Source organism: Drosophila ficusphila, unplaced genomic scaffold, assembly GCF_018152265.1.
Source record: "Drosophila ficusphila isolate 14025-0441.05 unplaced genomic scaffold, ASM1815226v1 contig_791, whole genome shotgun sequence".
Lineage (NCBI taxonomy): Eukaryota > Metazoa > Arthropoda > Insecta > Diptera > Drosophilidae > Drosophila > Drosophila ficusphila.
The window spans coordinates 5,214,673-5,238,572 of NW_025064737.1; the positions used below are offsets into that span (position 1 = coordinate 5,214,673).

At 40.6% G+C, this 23,900-nt stretch overlaps 1 protein-coding gene and 3 non-coding genes across 4 annotated transcripts; 1 reads left to right on the plus strand and 3 right to left on the minus strand.

Annotated features, from left to right (window-relative positions):
* Nucleotides 1–5,935: 5,935 nt before the first annotated feature.
* On the plus strand, nucleotides 5,936–8,935 carry LOC108093358 (BTB/POZ domain-containing protein KCTD12). The gene has a single exon (XM_017193372.2). It carries the CDS (start codon nucleotides 6,172–6,174, stop codon nucleotides 6,859–6,861), a length of 690 nt encoding a protein of 229 aa, XP_017048861.1. The 5' UTR covers nucleotides 5,936–6,171; the 3' UTR covers nucleotides 6,862–8,935.
* A 3,473-nt stretch (nucleotides 8,936–12,408) lies between these two features.
* On the minus strand, nucleotides 12,409–12,480 carry Trnat-cgu. Its single transcript has one exon. It is a non-coding gene; the product is annotated as a tRNA-Thr (tRNA).
* A 685-nt stretch (nucleotides 12,481–13,165) lies between these two features.
* Nucleotides 13,166–13,237, minus strand: Trnat-cgu. The gene has a single exon. It is a non-coding gene; the product is annotated as a tRNA-Thr (tRNA).
* A 1,106-nt stretch (nucleotides 13,238–14,343) lies between these two features.
* Nucleotides 14,344–14,415, minus strand: Trnat-cgu. Its single transcript has one exon. It is a non-coding gene; the product is annotated as a tRNA-Thr (tRNA).
* Nucleotides 14,416–23,900: the final 9,485 nt, after the last annotated feature.

Here is a 23,900-nt window from a genome sequence, read left to right on the forward strand (position 1 = left end):
CAGAAAAGCAGAAAAACAGAAAAAAGGGAAAATGGAAAATGGAAAATGGGGGTCTGTCCCAATGGCTGTAAACAAATTCATTGCATTTCGCTTGGATAGCCGACGGTTGGGTGGTTTGGTGGTTGCCTGCTTGGGTGGTGCCACCATCTGGTGGTGCTATTATACCACTGGCAGGGGGACGTGCGCCCCACTTGTGGATTTTTGAAGGCCCAGCACGATTTATGGACCTGGCTTTGAATAATCCATTTAGAGCATGCAAAGCAGGGGAGCTACCGAACATCTCTTATTTTTAATAATGATGGTGAGGCTGAAATGTAAAAATTGCTACAAAAAGCAACACTTGCATGCACACGCACATATATGAATACCCATACACACACACATAGCCAGCAGGCAAGCCGGAAGGTTTTTGTGTTCTCCACTTTCGGGCATGTCCTTCACACACAATGCCGCCGAGGGGTCGGAAAAAAGGACGAGGGCGGGGTGTGGGTAGCGGTTGAAGGGGCGTGGTCGGGCGTGTTCGCTAGCAGCAAACTGTTGCTGTCAGCAGTGAATAAAATCAACGTCTCCGTCAACAGCAGGCACCTGTCGTGAATGCAGCCCAGGATCCCAGGATCCCACGATGCATTTATCCCCGAGCTTCGCATTCAAAATTAACGACTTAAGTCCTGCCAGAAAGTTACTACAAATCCCCGATCGCTTGACATCTCAAAATTAAGCAAGCACTCGGATTTATTCTCTAAAGTCAAGGAGCAAATTTACAGCGTTTACCAAATAAATTTTGTATTTTTTTTACTAAAAACTATGGCTCTCGTTGAAAGTATAATACTCTCCGACTGTTAAAATATTGTTTCCATTAGAAAATATATACTATTTAAATGAATTGAAAAATTTCATTTGTATTGGACCATCTGCAACTTTCTACTACCCCTGTTAGCTGAACATATTTTCTAAGGCCTTTAAGAAGCATTCCCAAAAAAAAAACCAATTTATTTTACTTTTCATCTTAAACACTTTTTACTAATATTGAATGTATTGGCTGCTGTTTTTCAATTGTTTACAATTTAAAATTGAAATATTTGGCTTTCAAAGAAAATGTATACAATTTCCATCCTAAAACAGAATCATTTAAATATTTATTCTTTTTCAACATAAAATCAGTGCATAAGGTGGCGCTAAAGGAAGAAACTAATTTGTATGTCACGTGAACGGTTAGAGAGATAACTAAATGTACAATGCTTTCAATTATTATAATAAACCATAAATTTGTTTCAATAAAATCCTTTATTATTATACACGTACAAAGGTAATCTTTTGAGTAAATTTCCTTCAGAGAGTGTATTTAAAGTCCACTTTCTTGCAGCCTGCAAATAGTGCTGCTCGTATTTTGCCACCCGCATGGTGTTAAATTGCCCAGCAGCTATGCGCTTGCACTCGCATTTACATAACCGTGTGCCGGCGTCAATGTATCTTGAGGATACGCATTCTGGCACTCGCACTCGCACTAGCACTCGCCTCGTGCCTGGGCGTGCATTTAGGGCCAGGGAACTCGCGGCATTATGCACACGCACACCATTACCCGCATCCACGGGCTCACTTAGCCACACGGACACTGCGTGCATTTGCATAAGTGCTCCGGTTGGGTTCTCGTCCTCGGGTTGCCTCCAGCTGGTGGCAATTAGAACAAGACCCTCGCAAATCCATTCTAAACACACGGCCAATCTATAACAAGACATATCAAATATATTACCCACAACTAGAATAAGCAAGAATTTAACAGAAACTTAAATATTATTTCTAGGCAACTGAATAATGAATTGTTGTACAAAATTATATATAATCTCTAACAGAAATGCGATTAACGTTTCTGTCTGTAATGTCAATCTTTTGTCAGATGCTTTGATTATTAAAATACGTTCGTCAAATATTATACAAAATAAAATAACTTAATTTATGCATAAATTTGTTACTTTTTTTTGACAGCTAAGGCAATCGTAATTTAAATGAATTTATACTGCAACACCTTCATTTAAACTCAATGATTCCTAACCAAATGCTTTTAAATTCTTAAGTCAAGAGTTTCAAGAACTTTGACAGTTAACGTCCTTCGATTACCAGATTATTTATTGAAGCTGGTAGTGCGAAAGATTTTGACTGCTGTTGATTGAGAACCCAATTGCTGATTTGACTTCATTGTTTTGCAATTTGGGGCATGCCAATTTTGTTTGCTCTGTCAATGTCAGTGTGCCAAAATTTATCCAGGGAAATCAAATGCACAATTTGCGCATGGAAATTTGATTGACACAAGAGAAAATCTGAGAATGCGAAGGTTTATTTTGGCACCTCTAGTGTAAATGGATTCAACGAGGCCACAACGGGGTCCATGAGTGTGTGTGCGGCTTAAAAAGGACACACGGCCTTTAAAAGGGCTTCGTTTCGGGCCTTATCGCTCAGGTGGCCCGAACAGGCCCATTAGAACCCGTCTTGCGGCTCCGAGGAAACTGACGGCTCCCAAAGGTAAACAAAACAGGCAAACAAACCAGAAATAGCATGCAAACGGCTTTCGCTAAGTGGAGGGGCGACAATTTGGCGCGTTGTCAAAACAAAGTGCTTTAGGACACACATAGATACACTTAGCGCCACACAGATACACACTGTTGCACTGTGCGCAAATGTGTGTGTTGGTGTTTGTGTTTGTGTTTGTGTGGGTGGGATGGAAGACAGCCAGACAAAATCAATTTGAATCGCGCCAGTCAGCCAGACAAACAAGGAGCATTCACGGCATGGCCAGAAACGGAACTCAACCGCGGAATCCGCAAGAGAGCAATGCCACTCACACACAGCCGCACGAAAGTAAGCATACCCACACAGATGCAAACCCCACCCACAGCTACACTCGCACAAACTCATACAAATGCAGGCAAGGCGTAATGGCGCGTAAAGTGTTGCGCCATCTTAATGCGTGCCAAAAACCGCAATTCATGGCCGCGAATGCTTCGATGGTTAGGCAGTCTGTCCGTCCGATAAGAACCAGCAGCATTAGCCGGATAGTGAGACGGGGTATACGCTGTGTATACATTTAGAGGGGGAAGGGGGGAAAGGGGAGTGGCAGGAGGAACCGCAGCTGCCGCAACCGGAACCGGAAATGAGTGGAGTAACGGCAGCAAACCGAAGGGTTCGGGCGGGTTGAACGCTCTAAAAGCCTTCCCCAATGCTCATGACAGCGAAGTTTTCACAGCAATTAGCAGCAGGCTGGTGTATTGGTGAGTGCACAGGGGAAAAATTATGCTACCTTAATTCATTTTTAGATTTTTATACCTTATTAAGTCCTATTCCCCAACGGACAGGTAAGAAACGTACTTAAGTTTAAAAATACTTTAGGTATTAAGGCAACACTTTTTGTACACTAAGCTCTTAAATCAGTTTTGAGCAGAATTTCACATTATAAGGTTTAATAAAATACTATAATTTATTTTGCAACTTAAAAAGTAGATCCACACATCTGAAAAAATAAAATATTTATAAATCTAAGATAACACCCTTGTGCGGTCCGAAAAATAAATAAATTTAACTTTTTAATTTGAAGTTTATTTAAATTAAATAAAAACATAAAATTTTAAATTTTAAATAAGTACGTATAAATTACGTAGGGGAGGGTGGTCCCATACCGACCCCCTAAAAGGCAAAAGCGATAAAGGTGAGAAAAATCAATTTTTCAGTTCAGTTCAAAAATTTACTATGTAGAGGGATCAGTTTACTATACATCTAAATGATTAGTAAGTGCGTAGGTGCTTTGAAGCGTTAGATATTCAGGCAAATAAAAAACTCTACTTTTTGGTCGTACTCAAAAGTAGTGGTCCGAAACCGACCCCCTATTTCTTAACAGAAAAATTTAATAACATAAAATAGAATTTAATGATTTTGACGTTTATTAAGAAATATATTGAAGGTTCTTTCCAGAAAATAAAAATTAATGTATGAAATAAAGGGCACTGTAGTCAATTGATGAAGTCTGAGTTGTCCTCTTTCTCATAGTAAGATTTCGCGTTGTTTTCGCGTTGTTTTTCGAAAGCCGCTCGTTGATGACTGTCTCTTCGCTTTCTTCTGATGTGTTTTGATGTTTCTGTTACTTTTCTTTACTGAATCTTGTTTACTTTTTCATATTTTCCCTCAAAAATACGCTATGACATATTAAGCTGCCAATAAATGGGGGTCGGTTTCGGACCATCACCTAGCGGTCGGTTTCGGACCACCACGACCTTTTCTGATTAACTGCTCGGCATTAACTAAAGACGCAAAGAGCGATGTAATTCTAATTATGTGAGTGAAAGCTAGGACTATCAACGATCAGAAAAATTTACTCTCCGATTTTTATGCGGAGAAAAAAAATTTAAGCTCAAGTTCAGTAAAGCTCAAAAATAAATGTCACAGGCCTTGAAACAAAACAAACGGAAAAATTGCAGTGAAACAAAATAAGTCAAAGTGGCTATCTATCTCCAAAATGTCTGTGTTATAACAGCTTTTCACTGAAGTTACCGACAATTCAGCTAGCATCGCCATCTCTGAGAAACATGGGGGGGTCGGTATGGTACGACCGGTCGGTATGGGACCACCCTCCCCTACCCCAAAAAATACAAATTTAAATGTTATCTCTGGCACTCGTAAAGAATATATTGTACATTTATCAAACATTGTTTTGTTCTATATAGTGAAATATTTCTCCTATTGAAATTAAATTGCTTATTTCTTTTTTGCTTAATAAATGAAAACTATTTAAGTTGTTAAAATCGCAGATTGTTTCGTTTTTCCCAGCCAGTGTCTGTGTGTATCTCCAGCTCATCTTGGCCGTGTCAAAGGGCTAACGCAGTGGGTGGTGAAAAGGGAGTGGGGAGAAGGGATGGGGGGGAGGGGGGAGTAGGCCAGAGAGAGCTGCGTATTCGCTGCTGCCTGCTGTTGTTGATTCAATTGCAGCGAGTGGCACGCATGAACCCAGACAGGACACTTTGTGGAATGTTAACAGCGGAGGGCGGCGGCAGGAGGCACAGCCACATCCACATCCACGTCCCCTGAAACAGCAACAGCAACAGCAAACAGGTGAGCTGGCAGGCAGGGCAGTCTGGCGTGGATGTGGCCCAAACCCAAGCCCAAAAACCGAGGGCAGAGTGGCCCATTTGGCACGAGGCCAAAAGCTGGCCAAGGCAGCCCGATTCCAACCAGTTGCATTTCGCAGGGCCTGCTGTGGCATGTTAATGTCAGTGTCACGGTGTCAAATTGTCAGCGCCTGTTGCCACTCGGAAACAGTTCCCCAACCTCCCCCACACCCCTGCATTCTACCACCCCTCGTGAAAAAATAATTCCAGATAGTTGAGGGCACAAAGTATGTGCGACGCCTTAAAGTATGCCATGTGCCATAATTTGTTGCGACATGACGGCGAACTTTGGCCGCACGAAAAAGTGAACTCACTCTACGCCATCTGAATGCTAATGCCTCGAGCAGCATCAGCAACAGCAACAGCATCAGCATCGCTGGCATTAAACAGCAGTTTTGCCACCGAGTAATCCAGCATATTGGCCATTAAGCATACGCACTGCGGACCCTCGTCAAATTAATAACATGCGGGCAGCGGCGGCGAAAGGAATCGAGCAACCCTTCGAGTATCTACTATATATGCCCCGCAGAATTGGTGTGCACATTTAGAAATTTAACCACTTGTTAAACAATAATATCCAATTTCAAAACAGAGCCAGCGAGTGCGCAGGCGAGAGAAAGTGGAGAGAAAGTGCTCTCCTTCCACAATGCATACACACGAATGCGAGCGTACACCAACGGGCGAGTGAAAAGCGCTCATCTGCCGCTGCTGCTGCCACTGCTGCTGCCGCTGCTCTTGGCCAGGCCAGCAAAACGCCAGAACAGAACAGCCAGAACAGTTCGACACGAGACCTCAACGAGTGCGGACGCGTTTGGCGGAGAAAGTGCGAAACAGAAACGTCTGAAAAAAAGGGAAAAAGGAGCAAAGGCCCCCAAAAGAAAGCAAAGGCTGTAAACAAACCCCGAAAAGCCAGCGGCAAGTGAAGAACCTTTGCGTTGCGCGGGTGTCCCGAGTGGAGCCATATGTGCTGGTGAAGATTTGTAGATCCATTGGCCAGAAAACGATCCGCAAACTGTAAGCCATGGCCGAAATCATCGAGCTGAACGTCGGCGGCGTGAGCTACACGACCACCTTGGCCACTTTGCAGCAGGAGAAGGGCAGCCTGCTGGCCGAGCTCTTCGGCGATTCGGGCCGCGACTCGCTGGCCAAGGACAGCAAGGGCCGCTACTTCCTGGACCGCGACGGCGTCCTCTTCCGCTACATCCTGGACTTCCTGCGCGACAAGGCGCTCCACCTGCCCGAGGGCTTCCGCGAGCGCCAGCGACTGTTGCGCGAAGCTGAGCACTTCAAGCTGTCTGGAATGCTGGAGTGCATCCGCGGGGAGCGGGATGCCCGGCCGCCGGGCTGCATCACCATCGGCTACCGCGGCAGCTTCCAGTTCGGCAAGGACGGCCTGGCGGATGTCAAGTTCCGCAAGCTGTCGCGAATCCTCGTCTGCGGAAGGGTGGCCCAATGCCGCGAGGTGTTCGGAGACACGCTGAACGAGTCGAGGGATCCCGATCACGGTGGCACCGATCGCTACACCTCGCGGTTCTTCCTCAAGCACTGCTACATCGAGCAGGCCTTCGACAATCTGCACGATCATGGTTACCGCATGGCAGGGAGCTGCGGATCCGGAACCGCTGGCTCAGCGGCGGAGCCGAAACCAGGAGTGGACACCGAGGAGAACCGCTGGAATCACTACAACGAGTTCGTCTTCATCCGGGACTAAGGAGAAAGGCTACCGAACCAAACACCCCACCCGATCCAGCTCTCTATCCCTGTGCTTTTCGTTTGTGCGGAACTCGCTTCCAAGGCTATTAAGACCCATCAGTATTCCACGGATTAGATGGCCAATCCAACGGTTTGAGTTTAAACCCACCTCTTGATATACAAAAACGGGAACATTTCAAATGTACAATTGAACTAACAATCCACGCACTTAAGTCTAGAAAATTGTTGACATAGATAACTTAATGAGGGAACGCAGGCGCTTGTTAATTTCTCAGTTTTTCTTTCCAAATTGCCTTGCTAAGTAAATATCGTTTATCTATAAATCAGGGTGGGCCCATCAAATCGGACATTACGAGCTGCTCTGCTCCAGAAACTCTTTGATGAATGGAAACGAATTCGGATTTACTGGCTGACAACAAGTGAAAACAATTTGGCAAGTGCAGAGGAGAACAGCAACAACAAAGCGAACATTTTATTAGCCCCAACTTTTGTTGATGCAGTGCAGTGTAAACAAGGCGAGTTGAAAACATAAAACAGATCACACATCCAATGAAATAAATTCAAACGAGGAGGAGAAGGCGGAGTAGGGAGACCTCGACAGCTGGATAAACGGTTGGATTTGTGGTCAATCAATCACACTAAGAAAACACACTGAACAATTTGAAATACGGGTTACTCTTTGAAACTAACGAAATATTGTAGCAACAGATACCACAAACGACCGAACTCAAGCAAATGGTAAATCTAAAGTTTTATTAGTCTAATAAAAGTCGAAACTTGAAGTAAAGAATATACAAATAGCGAAATAGGATAACGGCGAACAACATATGGCCCCGAAAATATATGTTGACCCAAGCTGAAAAGCAGCCTGCAATCCATAAAACCCAAACGCAAATCGATATTAGAAGTACCATTCTTTGACTATACAAACCGAACAACGGCTGTCGAAAGATATGCCCCTTTGCAATAACTCTTGAATCGTTTCCGATTCCTTCAGAATGGCAAGGGAAATATGCATTTGGGCTGGCACTTTTTGAGAGCGATAAATCCCTGTTCAGAAGCAACAATTGGAAATGATTTAATAGTGCATTTTAGCAAAATACCAGAACCGCTCACACACTAACCGTTTTCATCTAGCAGATTTCCTCGTAAATCCAGAAAGCAATCATCATTCCCCACTCATCGTTTACCAGTGCTAAATAGAATGAACTGGTGGAAGAGCCACTGTAATTCGATTATGATTTATTAGTAAACTGTAAAACTGTAAAACTGTAATGAGAAATGCCAAAAACCAAATGGTCACAAGGACTTCCAAAACCAACCACACACACATACGAAACTAAATTTGCTGAACTTTAGAAACCACTCTGTTGTTATTGATTTTATCCACACTGGGAGCGGAATCATGAAAATGTTTTTTCGCTGACATATCTCGCATCGCATTTTCGACATTTCCGCAGGTTTGCTGCTGAATCGTGTCCACATGAAGGAAAATTTATTGAGCGCAGAAATCTGAAATGAAAATGCCGATGCGCAACATTGAAACAATACACTCATGGAATATACGAACAACTTGTATAGAACTATAAAAACTCTCTAAATCGTGTGTAAAGAGGCGCGTTGCATGTGTAATCATCAACTAGGAACGTCGTTATTTGCATGAGAAAACTATTAAGCTCCATTATATACTGACTTTTGGCTCGATGTGAGCTCGAGGCTCTTACACAGATAATATGAATCGATATATACAATATCTATATATACCTAATTATATATTAAAACAATTGTCGATATTGAAAGTATCTTATAAATGTTTAGTATTATTGTAATTGAATCCAAATTGAAAGTGCAAGGCGACGGAATGGTATTGTATCATTAATTAAATTAAACTGAAACTAATTTAAATTAACTAAAACGAAATGTAAAATGTATTTAGAGAAGCGCAAAGTAAAACTGCTAAAATAGCCTATCAAAGTGCGACTAAGCAAGCATATGTATGTAAAGAGGTATAACTTGCGAAAAGCGAAAAACCGAAAAAAAAAAACCAAACAATAAATTAAAGAAACCAAAAAGGATCCATTTGATTTGGGTGCTGGGAAGTAGCAGGTGAGTTTTAGGATCCCATTTCAGCAGAAATATATATTTTTTCGCTTCTCCTAATTAATAGGCTGCGGCCTACGAAATTTGTGCTGCATTATTAAATTCAATGAATAAATTACGGGCTCCTCCAGCCAAATTCGCTGACATTGATAGCGAAATATAAAATTTATGAGCTGGCGGCTCCCCCAACTCGCGACAGCTCATTAAAATTGACGGCTAAACAAATAAAAACAAAAATGCAAACACAATCATAAAGGAATCAAATATACATTGAAAACAAAACAAACAATCCAGTCGGGCCAACAAAAATAAGAGGACAAACAATGGCAAACAGAACTTTTGCAGGGGGACTGGGCAAACATAAGCCAGAAAAAGTTGGCAGGAACAAAAGTGTATATAAATAGCTGAAAGTCGGGTAGATGAATGAATGAAGGCGACCATTAAGGCGGCAGCAACAATTCCTCATTTGTTTAAATTCAAAGCAGGCAGCAGTCATTTAACTGGGCTGTAAGGTCCTGGCCAAAAGCAACAGCAAAAACAAAAGTCAAAATGGGTGGGGTTCCTCTCAGAAATGCTGAAATTAAAAGGGAAAATGCTTTCTTGTTTTTCGCAATTTCCCCCCTGTGTGTGTGTGCTCTGCGTGTTGAAGTGTGTGCTCCAGAGCCAGAAAGGTATACCAATAAAAGGGAAGCGAAAGTTGGCGCCAATCGGAAATGCACTGCCTAAAAGCTGGCCCGGAATACAAAGCCAAGATGAGCTGACGTGCCACCTGCATACTAAGCGAAAGCCAGGATTTTTCTTTTGCCTCGGTATGGGTGTGGGTGTGGGTGTGTTTGGGTGATGGGTGTGTCTGTGTGAAGGACGCCGGGGGGTGGGAGGTTATTGACTGTGCGAACTCAAGATGTACACAATATGCAAATTGCGGGTCCAGAATGAGGTAAGATAGCAGCCAACTCCTCGGTGAATTTTGGTATCTGCTGTGCGCATATAAATTACAGCCCAAATACTTGGCCTCTTTAGAAGGGTACACTGAGAAGCCTTTCGGGAAAATAGTATTGATGTTTTGTTATTTGGTTCTCGAAATATAAAGCTTTAAATAAAATTCAACAATCGCAGCTTGAAATTTGAACGAACCTTCTTTAAACATAATAATAGAACAAATGTAAAGAAAAGTATTGCAGGTAAATTTATAACAAACAAGAAAGTCGAACAAAATACATAAAGGCTGAACAACATTGAAGCTATTTCAATTTTTCTACCCTTGCAGAGGGTATTATATTTTAAATCAGAAGTTTGTAACGCAGAGAAGGAAATACCTCAAACTTTTAAGCTTTATGGGCTCTGAGGTGTCTCCTTCACTGCGTTGCAAACTTCTGACCGAAATTTTAATACCATCTGCAAGGGTATAAAAATGCATAGCCTAACAAGCTATTCGTATATTGAGTATTTTAACGGTATTAACGGTACGCACCTTATTGGGTTTGGAAACACTGCTTCTTATAGACCACTAAAAGCAGGAAGGGGTCAGCATCACCTGCAACTGGAATGAGTTAAAATCATAATTAAATTTATGAATATTAAAAATCCATACTAAAACAGGTGACAATGCACTGCATCCTGGAGTGGAGTTCAATAGATGGAACCACTTTACAAACACACACACACAGAACTGAAAAATCCACCGAAATCAACTGGTATCCCACTAAGATCCATGTTAAGGTATTTTCAAGCAGAAGTATTTTGGTTCGGATCGTGATGCTGATCAAGAATATATAAACTTTAGGTTTCTCCTTCACTGGCTTGCTAATTTCTGACTGATAATATAATACCCTCTGCAAGGGTATAAAAACAGAACCAAGAACCTTCTATATTAAGACTTAAATATTTTCGATCGATACAGGCACACCCACCCAGTAAAAAAAAAAGGTAACGGATGTGCTGTCAATTTTTGAGCCTGCGAAATGAAACGATGCCTTTTTGTCTCTTACGGTAAATTACCTTGATTTGATTTTCTCATAGCGAAGTTGCCCCGTTGATTAACATTTTCCAGACTCTCCGCCGCTGGCAGCAACAACAATTCAGGCACCCTGTCATTTTCAATTAGTTCCGAACGAAGGGAATAACCAGCCCCTTGGTCATCAGTTCGCAGCTGGAGGCGATACAACAAAAGTGTCATCTGCGAGCTTTATTTATTCATAAATATAAATTTAGCATAGGTCGCGGCAAGACTTCTTAAAGCTGTTCTTAATAAAGGATTCAGTTCGTTGGAGAATATGCGTAGAGCGCCAAAAGTTTGAGCTTTTGGAGGCTTAACTCGGTTCGTGGCTGCCTTTATTGCCGAGTCAAATGGAAAGCGTGACACACTTTAATGGGGGCCAATTTACACATTAATTGCCATGGCACAGGTGGAGTTAAGGTAAGGTAAGGGTTATTTATGGCAGGTTAAAATGCCCGATTAGTATTCCCCTCTTTTGGAAAAAGGCTTTTGTTTTTATAACTCACCGAAACCGATTCAATTTCATGAAACTGAAAGAAGCAGACAAAAGATTAAATTTGCTATGCTTTAATAACCAGTGATTGCTCCAAAAGAAATAAACTCAATAATTTACGCTACATCTTAAAGACTAACCTAAAAAGTTGTACAAATCATAAGTTCATATTGCGAGGAATAGAACTTTGAGTAAATTAAGGGTATTAGTGTGATAGTTTTATGGGAAAAGATAAACTTCGTTCTTAATACATAAATTAGCAGTAACCATAAAATAGTATTATTGATTTACGCTTATCATAAAGAGCTTAATGATTAACTGAACCTTAAGCGGACAAAGATAAAGTTAATTAAGATAACTTTCTGTGTGGCCATCAAGGGTTTCGTGCATTGGCTGTCGTGTTTGCAATTTGCTTAAATTTATTTTTATTTCCTCTTATTATGTGTTGCCAACACTTCCCCAAATACCGCTCAAACACAAACAAACAACAAGAGGAGCTTACACAAATGTTGGGGCTTCGTATGTAAGTATGAACCAGTACATAATCATTGCACGTCCACATATGTTCGCCCGCCCAGCTTCCCACGCAGATACATGGCCATAATGACCGCATCATTCACCATACAGAACCCGAAACCCTATTTACAACTCGTATTGCCGTTAGTTTTAAAGGCCAACACGTGCGTGTAGGCAGTGCAATGTGTTTGTTAGCACGGCAGTCATAAAATAACACTTGGACCCCAGAAGGGCAGCGTAACTAGTTATGCCTTTCACGCAATTTTCTCCCCCGACGGCCAAATAAAAGGTCAACAAAACTATACGTTCCGATATACTGGCAGAAAGTATGTATATATATATATAACTATATCAACACCCTGTACAAAAATAAAAAATAACAAAACATAAAATAAAAAAAAAAAAATATATGAAAAATAAAAACTTCATTATATCATAGTTGCCTCCTGTGAGGGTTGAACTCACGGCCTTTGGTTTACGAGACCAACGCTCTACCACTGAGCTAAAGAGGCGGTGCGGAGAGCGCTGCCAAATGGCTTATATCAACTAACACTGTGAGAGGCACAAGATGTGTTAAAGAGAGCGAGAGAAAACGATACCTTGTCTGAGGTTGTTAGAACAGCCAGAGAGCAGATCGTGAGTCATTTTGCTTAAAAATTCTAATGATTAACTACAACATTTTAAGTTCTTTGTTAAAAGTTTGATACTACAAATTGTAAGTTGTCCACTCAATTTTAAAACATCCTAGATGTTTATTAAAACATTTTAAGGAGTCAATCATTTTTAATATTATTAGGCTTTTTAAAAAACAGTAAATAATAACAAGAAATCTAGCCTTAACAAGCTAATGTTATTACACGAAAGTTATGTATGCCAAATTTGTTATATATTTTTTCTCGGACTAATCAAAATATTAATTTTGCTTTATCGTTTGATCTTGTACATTCCAATAAATTTTTGTATTTACAGAAAAAACCTTGGAAATATTTCAGGCAAATTGACAATTTCTTCTTTTGTATATAAACACTACTAACCTAAGACACAGCACCCTAAACAAATATATAAATACTCGGGCCAAACAAATAGAAGTTGGAGAAATAAATAAACTTCACATTCTTGTTTGTAAGAGAGGTTCAACTATTAAATCTTTTTAAAAGACAGTTATTTTTGAATTAAAAAATAAACACCACTTGAAGTTGCCTCCTGTGAGGGTTGAACTCACGGCCTTTGGTTTACGAGACCAACGCTCTACCACTGAGCTAAAGAGGCACTGGAAATAGTCCCGCCAAATACCCTTTACAAAACAACGCTGTAAGCGGTGAGAATTAGATAAGGACAGCTTGTCAGAGAGGGAGGGTTGTTAGAATACTAACTAATGATCATAGCTTCATTTCTTTGATTAAAAGTTAGATATTGAAGCCGCGATCGTCACAAGATTCTTCACCTTGTCAAACTGTAACAGTTACTTTGTCAAAGATTCGGGACAAAAACACGATCATTAATTAACTCGCCGCTCCTACACCCAGACAAAACCGCCCAGAAGCTTAGAAAATCCGCAACAATCCGAAGGCGACCCTGGAATTTCGATATTTACCTTTCTGAAGAAACTAAAAAAGTTTTTTTTACCCATTTTTTAGAAAAATGTTTGTTTAAAAACACAAATTATTTTATAATATAAATGGCCTTAGAGCCGTTTTATTAGGCATCAAAAGTTTTAAGCCAAGCCAAACTGTGGTGATCTTTTACTTGAATTTTGTACAGAAGCTTTTAAATGTATGTGCATACATACTTGTATATCGCATTGGAATATTTCAGTAAAGTCACTGAATTACGCTTACAAAAGTTAACTTGTAATTTGTAATTTGTTAAAAATTTATCTTTGAAAATCTTTAAAACAGTTTAAATTGCTTAATATGTCTTCCTTCATTGTAGAAGTTGATTTTATCTAACATTCTTAAAACGCTCAGAGAATTCCTAGTATCCATGGTCGGTGTGACAATGAGGGACATTGTAAAAACAGAAACCCATCAAAATTTAGAGGATTTATTGACGTTTTTCGAAAAACTTGCTATTGCGTGATTTCTGCATTTATTTTCTTAAGTTTAAAGTTATAATTTCTAAACTTACATTTCAAAACTCCTGTATTATTTAATTGTTTTAACAATTTAAACACAGAAATTTGTGTAATTATTTTTCTTATTATACTTTTCTATTTCTTGTACAAGATTTTTTTTTTCAACTATCAGTATAAACAAATAGCTAGGAAATAGGGTAGGGTATCTTATGCATAGATTGAGTATTAGTATTTCAAGTAAAAGTCTAGAACAGTGGATATCGGATATCTTAATGTAAAAAAATAATTTTACACTTGGAGTTGCCTCCTGTGAGGGTTGAACTCACGGCCTTTGGTTTACGAGACCAACGCTCTACCACTGAGCTAAAGAGGCTACGTTCTTGCGGCCGCCAAACTATTCATAGGAAACAACGGCTGAGTGAAAGAGAGAAAGCGAGAGAGTGACGAAGGACCGCATGCGCAGTGAGAAGATTCATTCATTTTTAACTAACTGTAACTAAATTATTAATTATTATATTAATCATTAATTTTGCAGTATGCTTAAATTAATAATTCAGCTATAAGGAAACATAAAAGCCAAATACTCTGTTAGAAGCACGTAATTTATCTGAAGAAGTTATCTTTCTCGCACTTCAAGATAAGATATGCCAATAATTAGCTAAGAGTCTTTTAAGTGCCAGAAGAAACACCATAACTTTCTACAAACACACTGATAAAAGCTATTAACTAATAGACCAGCTATTTTGTAATTGCAATATGCATTAGACAGTTAATATGTGGCTATCCATCATGATGCCCGGCCGGCCACATGCTGTTTTTGTTTGCAATGTCTCCTGGTGTTGACCAAGGCTCACAGAAACATCACTCATTGTCAAAGGGGACATACACACACTCTGCATTATGTGTGTGCCACAAAGCGAAAATGCTTTGTGGCAGCTCCAAATGAAAGTATTCCCCTTTTTGCCGCCCCAAACATAAATTCAAATTTACCCCGACCTCAGACGCTTTTTCCTGGACAAAATACAAGCCATTTGCTGTTGCCCGGCCTTGGCTTTGTTTCAACTTGAGCAGCCAATGACAAATTCACTTGTCACACAACACAATTGCGGTGAGTGATGGCTCCCTTTGCCCAACCCTAGGTGGACGGGATGGAATGACTGCGAAGAACGCTATCCAACAGATGTCTGCGATATGTGAGTGACAATTCTATTAGATACAAATTGAACGAACCAACCAGCAGCGAGAGTTGCACGGAAACAAATCGAATGTATGTTGTAATCTGTTCAGTTTTTGCTAAGGGATATGAAAAAAGAATTTATTGAGTAATATTGAGCTGAAGTCAAGCTTAACTCTTAGTAAATTTAAGAGCTAAAATAACGAAATTACTCTTATTGATTAATTGTATTGAATAAGCATATATTTCTTTCTGTTAACAACTCAGTTATAAAACAAAAAATATAAAAAATAGTAACATTGGTAAGTAACATATATCAGTGATTTGTAAAGTATTTTTTCAAGCATTTCGCTTGGTGTAAAGTCAGAACTTGGGCAAGGTCATAACAAGTAGCGGTGGGGCACGCAAACGAGCCATTAACACCCGCCATAACTAGGCTCATAAAGAAGAGGTCCTGGAACACAATGTCGGGAAACAACAATACCGCGCGTATACAATGATAATATCGCGATGTGGCACAGGTAATTCGCGACCTGGGGCCAATATATTATACCACTAAGTCGATAAGGGTAGTTTCCTTTTCCCTTTATTTGATAAAACTATAAACTTGTTCAGAGTCTTTAAAGCGCATAAACTTGATTGCTTCCCACAGGGACTTTTCCTATTTACTTTCGTTGGACGTGTGATTTACGCAACGGCGTTGGCCAAATTAATTGCCACTAATCAAGTGATTTGAATTTTTCATGCACGCGCCTCGTAAAAAGGGTTCCCGGACTCTCCTTCGAGTTCCCATTAAGAGGCAGCATAAAACAATTTATGGTGTTTTATAGCAGCACTAATTGCACGCAAGCGCGGGTCCTGATTAATTGCTGTCAAAACTGGAATTTGGAAGAGAACTTCGAGAAGGGACTGCCACATGTTTATTGATTTTCAGTACTTACACACACACAGACATTCGGCTGATAAATGAAGCCAAAAGTCAGAATTTATAACCGAACTCAGAGCTAAAACAGCAGGCGAAAATTAAAGAAAATGGCCCGAGAAACATGACCAAAAATCGTTGGGCCAAGAAGCTAATTTATTGCAAGCTGTCCAATGGATTGTGACCTTTGGCATATGCTACCAAAAACCCACCCACAACCTCCAACTACAGCGAAATGCTCAGATGGCTGTGGGTTTGCATCTTCATTTGGGGTTTGATTTTTTGAGATCCGGCCAAACTGTCGAAATTCCTCAAGCGGCAAGACCCATTCCTGATTAAAATATTTGCGGTTTGTGAGCAGTTACGATTGGTTAGCCAGGAGGTTAGTCCTTGAACTAGACCAGAATTCTCCTCAACACAGGGCCACCCAACTAGAATTGGGCTCATTTGCATTTCGACATTTTTCTATTATTGCCATTAATTATTCCCACTTCCAGATGGTTAAATTCAAATTAAATGCCTTTCATCAGCTAATACAATTCGCTGGTCGCACGTAATATATATTTATTTATGGCCAGCCGTAAATCCAATTGCTAAAATAATCAAAAGTCATCTGAAACAAATTAAACGCCTCCGCCGCAGGCTGTCCATGAAAAGAGATAGCATTATTGGCCAGAGCGGGATGGCGATGGCCTACTTAATGAGGCACGAAAAACAATTTGACAAAAGCTGCGAACTTGGCCGAGTAGAATTACCATAAAGAATGCATGAAATTTCCAATTAATAGACCAGACACCGAGGGAAACGGAGGCGTAATTAATTGAAGTGCAAATAAACAAGGCTCGGAAACAGAAGTTGGCGGAAGTGGTCTTTGTTTTTGGCCCCCTTGTGGGATCTCTTTTTTTCCCCATTCTACTGATTTTGGCCTTGGTTGCCGGCCCCGAAGTGCCGGTCATAGAACAAAGTCGCCTGTCACCCAGTCATCCAGTCAGCCAGTCAATCAGTCAACGCGCTCACATTCACACATATTTGAATAATGAAATTACCTGGGATGCTTTCACTAGTTTTTGTCTTTTTGTGCGGCGGCATAAAAAGCACAAAGCACAAAACAAGCGAAGCCAATACACTGGCAGGACATGAGCGGCAGGACATGGCCGGTGTTATGGATGTGCCGCAGGACCCGCACCAACACCAACACCACACCACCCATGCCACACTACACCACACACCACTACACACTCAGCACACAGCACACCCCTTCGCCATTGTGGTTTTGCTTTGTGCCAACGAACGTCAATGGGTTTTTGTGCCTGTGTCAGTTGCTCTGCGGTGGTGTGGGTAGCGGGAAGTGTGTGTGTAACTGTGTGTGTGTGTGTGCAGCACTTGTGACAATTTAATTTTTCAATGAAAAGCGGAACAAAGGGATGCGATGCTAACTCGCCGGCTCAAGCTGCAAACTAATTTCCTTTGATTTCCATTCTTTTAAATTCACCCGTCACAAAAAGGGTCTGAAAAATCGGTTTTAAATTTTGATGTTCATATTCAGTAATTTTGCAGAAAAAGAAAATAATGTGAAAAAGGATATTTGGACAAGAAATTCATATTATATATTATTTTCAAATATGGATTAAAGCCATTAAAGTTATTTACACCAACTTAAAGTACTGAAAGTGTGAAATGATTTGATACAACTTCAACATAGTTTTCAACCACATATCAAGCACAATTAAATGTGAATGGGATCTTAGACAAAATTAATAAAATATTGAGTATAAACGAAGTTGGAAAACTGAAATTTGTCAAAACTCCTACTACTCCAGCCTACTTTGCATCTAGGCTGAAATAAATGTGTCCACAATCAACTTTCTTTTTCTTCTACCTCTTAACTTAGAATTCAATTTATCTACATTTCCAGGAAGACTTTAATGGGTTTTCCTGGAAAATGCTTACATGTGGGAAAATTCAAGGGTGCTACCTCCATTCGTGATAATGATGACGAGGTCAATGCCGGCGGTTGCTATCCCTTCGCAGCAGGCAGAAATTGCTTCGCATACTGCTGGGGGCAAGCATAAATATTGGCAATAATGTTGAGGAGCGAGGCAGGTCATATCGCCGGGCATTGTTATAACTAACCTCCCAGACACACACGAAGCACACAGACCCGCAGCCGCTGGCGATTCCAGGAGACGACTCCTGCAGCCGTTCTAATAAATTCGATTAGTTTTCCCCCACGAGCACACACTCACGTATCGGACGTGAATTATTGATTCGTCCTTCGGCTCGCATAGCTTCATTAATAATTTCTCGATGGCATTTAAAAAAAGGAGAAACCTGGCGACTGACTGAAACAAGAGCCGCCGGCGGAAATTTAAATGAAAAACGAAATCGACTCTAAGCCCGGTGAAATGCCATCGACAGCAATGCGTTTGTTCTTTGGCTCGAACACAAAATGAAATTCAATCGGAATAAATGCTCAATGACAATGTGAAAAACCCCAAAAAGGATAAAGCTCTTTCACGTGAAGAAATAAAGTAAATAACAACCAGATTCGCGGTCTAAACGAACACACGAAAAAAACGCAGGTCCAAAATAAAATGGCTGCCGCGGGAAACGGAAGCGGAAATCAGTCGCATTTAAATTTGTCGAAAGGGAAAGAGGAGAAAAGGAATGAAATGAGTGGCGTTACCAGCAAGCAAATTAGCTTTGAGGGCCCCAAAAAGAGGCGTGACCGCGGGGGGTGGGGGCGTGGCAGCCTAACTGCCAATTGGCATGAGAATTCAGGAAAAAATCAAAGCAAATTAAAGAGAGAAAACCAAAACGAAAGTCACGAAGCCGTCAGAAGGCTTTCGGCACAAATGAAAATCCAGGAAACCATAAGCACACACACACCAAACAAAAAAAAAGAAAGAAAATAAAAGAAAACTGGAAAAGAAAAGTATAAAAGGGGATAAAAAAAGAGACCACAATCTCCTTGTGCTCTACAATTTATAACCTAAAACACATAAATTACGAATTTGTCACAAGAAATGTTTCTCTGTTAGCCGCTTCTTTAACGGTATTTTGGAGCTGGCAAATGAAAATAAATCGCAGCACCCGTAGAAAGTGAAGGCAAGCTTAAAACACGGAGAGAGTGAGAGAGTGATACAAAGGAAATTATAAAGAGCTTCAACGTGGCGTATGAGTAATGCTCAGCTTGGTTCTCTTTTAAAACTAAGGCTTCGTAATCCCGTGGGCTTATCATGAGTGAACAGTATTTTAATGTCTTAAAAATAAAGCGAAAAAAAGGAAAACAATTCTTGATAAGTGTTATCGCTAAGCGCAGCAATAAAAAAATGTATTTGAAATAATTCATTAGTCACGCCTCAATTGATTTCCTGATTCCAAGCACTTGTTTGTTCCCCTGAATCAGAATTTAATCTCTTAAGGAATACCCACTTCCGTACTTCAAATATAAAATATAAAATAATTTGCGAACAAACTGGACCACCTGCATCGCCCGAGTGCTTGGACTCTAGTTTGAATTGCTTTTGCCAAACTTTTGTGCCCCGTTAAATTTACTATGCTGCTCAGGTCGGTTGCGAAACGAACTTTCCGCCTGAAGGACGCAGGAGAAAGGCCAAAAAGAAGAAGGTCTGATTGCTCTAAAAGTATATAAGGAGATAGAAAACAGGATGGGGCATGTCCACGTCTACAGATAAGTGCCAGCTGCACTTGCTCACAATCGGAGGATACCTGACCTCTGGAAAATATATTATATTCTCAGCTTTCTCCTGCAGCGGAATCGCATTTGAAATTTTCCACACGTTGCACTACTTTTTCAATTGTGCCCCAGCTTACAAATAACTGTCGCACTTCCAGAGATGATAATGTAATTAAAATGCCATTCGCTACGACAAACAAGTGATATACATTCAATTATCGGCGACTGAAATCGGTAATGGAATTTATGCTGCGTTCGAATTGAAATTCGATTATATCTCGCAAATATTTAATTAAATTCATTCGTCTCTGTCCTGACGAGTGTATAATGAAATTTTCCATCCGCAGTTATCAACTGCGAGGGAAATCCGCCAACGGTCATGCCTACATACATACATATATACTTACATTATATTCAATCAATCGACCGACTTTAAACAGTGGCCACCGGTTAAATGAAGTATACGTCGCGTTGGCCCGGCGCAACAATGTAAACTGAAGCGGAAAATAAACAGAGGAACGGCAACAATAAGCACTTTTAACTTTGATGTTTGATTTCGTGGCAATTTGCAAAGTCAAACAGACCCCATCGCATTTCACCACCGATGGTCGAACGATGGCAACAATGTGTACAACACAAAATATATAGAATACGGCAGCTCAATTTATTGACTTTCTCCATTTCTCCGCAACTTGGGAAACTTTCCTGCCATAAAGCGCAGGCTGCCAGCAGGTTGAAATTTATGAAATTTTAGGGACTCACGCAGCAGACCAGACCAAGGACCAATAAATCATTTAATGTGATCCCAGGACGGCAGGCGAAACGGTTGAACTGCGCAGGACCCACCTGATGTTCATTTCAATGCTTTCCGGCTGCTCCTGTGAAAAAAAAACGGTTGGGGAAAAATACCTGAAATTTCCGCTGGCCGGTGCACTGCATCGATAATGATTTTTATGGGCTTATCAAAGTGAAATATACAAGCGTATTTTTCGCCCGACTGTCTGCCTAAATTATACAATTATCAGTTCGCCGAACGGGGAAAACGCTCCATTTCCCTGGTCATTCGATAGGTGGGAGCATCTGTTTATCGGAGCGGAGCAGACGGAAAGGGGTTGCCGGGGCGTGACCTTCTAACATCCTTTGCAGCAGTGTGAACTTCTCTGTGTTATTTTTTAAATGCCCCGCATTAAGTATAAAAAATGTAATAGGTTTCCTTTATGGGACGCACGCCTGGTCGCCGTTCAGGTTTCCCAAAAAGGGGTAAACCAAATGGCTGATACAAATTTCAGCATTTTATGACAACCAGCGGCGGCATTCGAGAATCGATAAGCAGCTTGAAGCCTTTCAGATTTCAATTGTTTCGCTTGCCTTTATTGTCGCCGGGAAACTTTTTATGATAACCAAATCCATTTCGGTGCCATCAAAAATGAATGAAATGGTTTAAGAGGGTAAATTCGTGCCCGAGACGAAGTTACCATTGTGGGTCATAAACGCCTGAAGACACTGAGAAGAACGGGAAGTAGGCAGATGGCTATTCCTGGAAATGCAAATGCAACCTGTCCCAAAGCAGCCATAAAATGGCCAACTAAGCCCGAAAACAAAATTAATGCACAAATGCTGCTGCCAACTTTTGAATTTTAATTATTCTGCAGGCCGAAACCGCGCAAAGCCAAAAGAGACACGCCGACGCCGAAGGTCAAAGCCGAAGGACCGGAAGAAATGCAAAGCGGCCGAGAAAAGTGGCAAAAAATATTTAAAACCAAGATGGCAAAATGGATAAAGCTCACAAACGAAGCTTAGGTGGTATGGTACAACTAATGAAATTATAAGAAAACTGATACAAAATTGACAGGTCTTTAAAACTGGACGAATATAAGTCATTAAAGCATTAAGTATCCTAACAGACTAAGTTATTTTTATGAAAAATATTTATCTCTTAGAGTAATAATATTTTTGTTTAATTTGTAGGATTTTTTTTATTAACATTTACCCTTTGCTGAGATACTGAAAAAACCCTGAAAACGTAGAAACTAAAACAATAAAAAAATCAAACGTTCTCAAATCCAAACATTTATCCCACAAAATTTTTAAATTCCACTTTTAAACTTTTCTAACGATTCATTCGAGTTTATCGTTCAATAAAAATTGAAAGAATGCAAAGGCATTGCACAAAGTTATTTACTTCCAATTTTTCAACAAAAAGCTCTCCACCATCGCCCATTCAACATTATTCGCCATAAAATCGAGACATTAATCAGCGATGCCATTTGGGACTCCATTATGTCCCAGCAGCGAGACAAAATACCTTCACAATCGAGCACGAGGCTGTTATATATCCAGTGAAATCGTCTAATTAAAAGATATACCACCGTCCCGAGTCGGCGATCTAAAGCTGAGGGAAAAGTTAAGGGAAAATTGAAGGGAAAAGCGAAAGGAAAAGCGAGCTGGCCGAGAGAGACGGACGGACTGCTTGCCTAATCCTCAGCTACTTATGGCCCGGCTTGAACGTCTTTCGGTTCGCTTTCCCTGGTTTTTAGGGCTTTGTGCTCCCTCAACACGGTTTTATGGCCCAGGGCTCTTGAAATTAGCGCGTCCGCCGTCCAAGGACGAGTCCTGCCACCCCGACGCCTCCTGCCTCCTTCCATCCTGCCTCCTTCTCTTTGGCCGGCCTGTCATATTGATTTTCCGCCTTTTTCGGCCAAACTCTATGGGAAAGGACCTGGCCTGGCATCATAATTGAGGCCAAATCGCACAATCTCCGACGTGCTGCGCTAATTAATTTTTATTGGCTTTAAAGCGAATGCGAATACTTTATACCGCCTTCATCCGGCAGCTAAATCTATTTGCTGGCCTTAAAGGCACTTGAATTCATCAGAGGTATAGTCAAAGTTTTTGTTTAAGACCCAGTTACTATTCAGCATTCCCTTTCAGTTGAAAAGATAGCGAAAAGTAAAATTGGATTTCGTTCAAATCCTTTGGATTTTGGCAACGTGTCAAGGGCAAGTTAAATTTGTAGAATTCTATCGTCGGCCAAAAGGCAAAACGAAACCTTAAAACTTGGGGACAACTTTTGCAGCAACTTTATAGTTAGATTAAAAGCATTTCCCGGCAAAATGGGAAAGTTCCTCCTCCGACCGACCGAATGTATCTATGTAGGTGTATCTGTGTAGTTGGATCTGTGTTTGTGTGCGGTAAACAGCCAGAAAGTCGGATTGGTTGCCAGACAAAATGGAAGTGGTGACTAGATGAAGCAAACCACTGCCGCCGGCAATAAAAATCTATTACATTTTGCGAGACACAACTTTGATTTTACGAACTGTCAAACTACACAGATAGCCACGATAGAACCCAGATTCGTACATATGTATATATATGTATGTTTTGTTGGACTACAGCGTTCTATATTCTGTATTTTGTACTCTGTGTCTGAATTCCGCTGGCGGTGAAATGAAATAAAAACCGACGCTTCAAAGTTGGCTGTCAAGCGCAAAACTTATGCAATGGTTTTATGACGCAGCGCCAAAGGACATGGAGGATGCTCAGCTCCTTGAAGTATGCCATATATAATGTAATAAACATTAGGCACTCCTCCTCGCATATCAGGTTATACTTCTATACCCCTCAAAAACATCAAAGGCAAATAGTTCAAGAGGAGTTAGAGCGTTTCAAAAACACTCGACTGCTTAAGTGGGTGTGTATATTACTCGTTAATGAAAGCAACAGTCCTCGGATTTACGCATTTGGTTTTATAGTAGCCGTAGCCTTAGCCAACATGTGTAAGTCCCTGTTCTAAGCCAAATCTGCATACATTTAAATAAGGCCACATGCAAATGCCGCGAGTCAGCTTTTTGAGTTCATCTGTTTGACGAGCCCTTCGAAAGTTGTTTTCTTTTCCATCCCCTCTATTGTTTTACACCCAAAACTGACAGGAAACAGAGAAAAGCTTGAAAAATTCAAAACAAAATTGGTGGAAACATTAAAAATCGCAGGGCAAAAAAAAAAGTTACAACTTTGACGTTGGGGGAATAATTTGTAGAGCATTTGCTGGGATCGTGGATGAAA

What these genes read in the sequence shown, in the direction of transcription:
- LOC108093358 (XM_017193372.2), top strand. Translation starts at nt 6,172, where the DNA reads ATGGCCGAAATCATCGAGCTGAACGTCGGCGGCGTGAGCTACACGACC.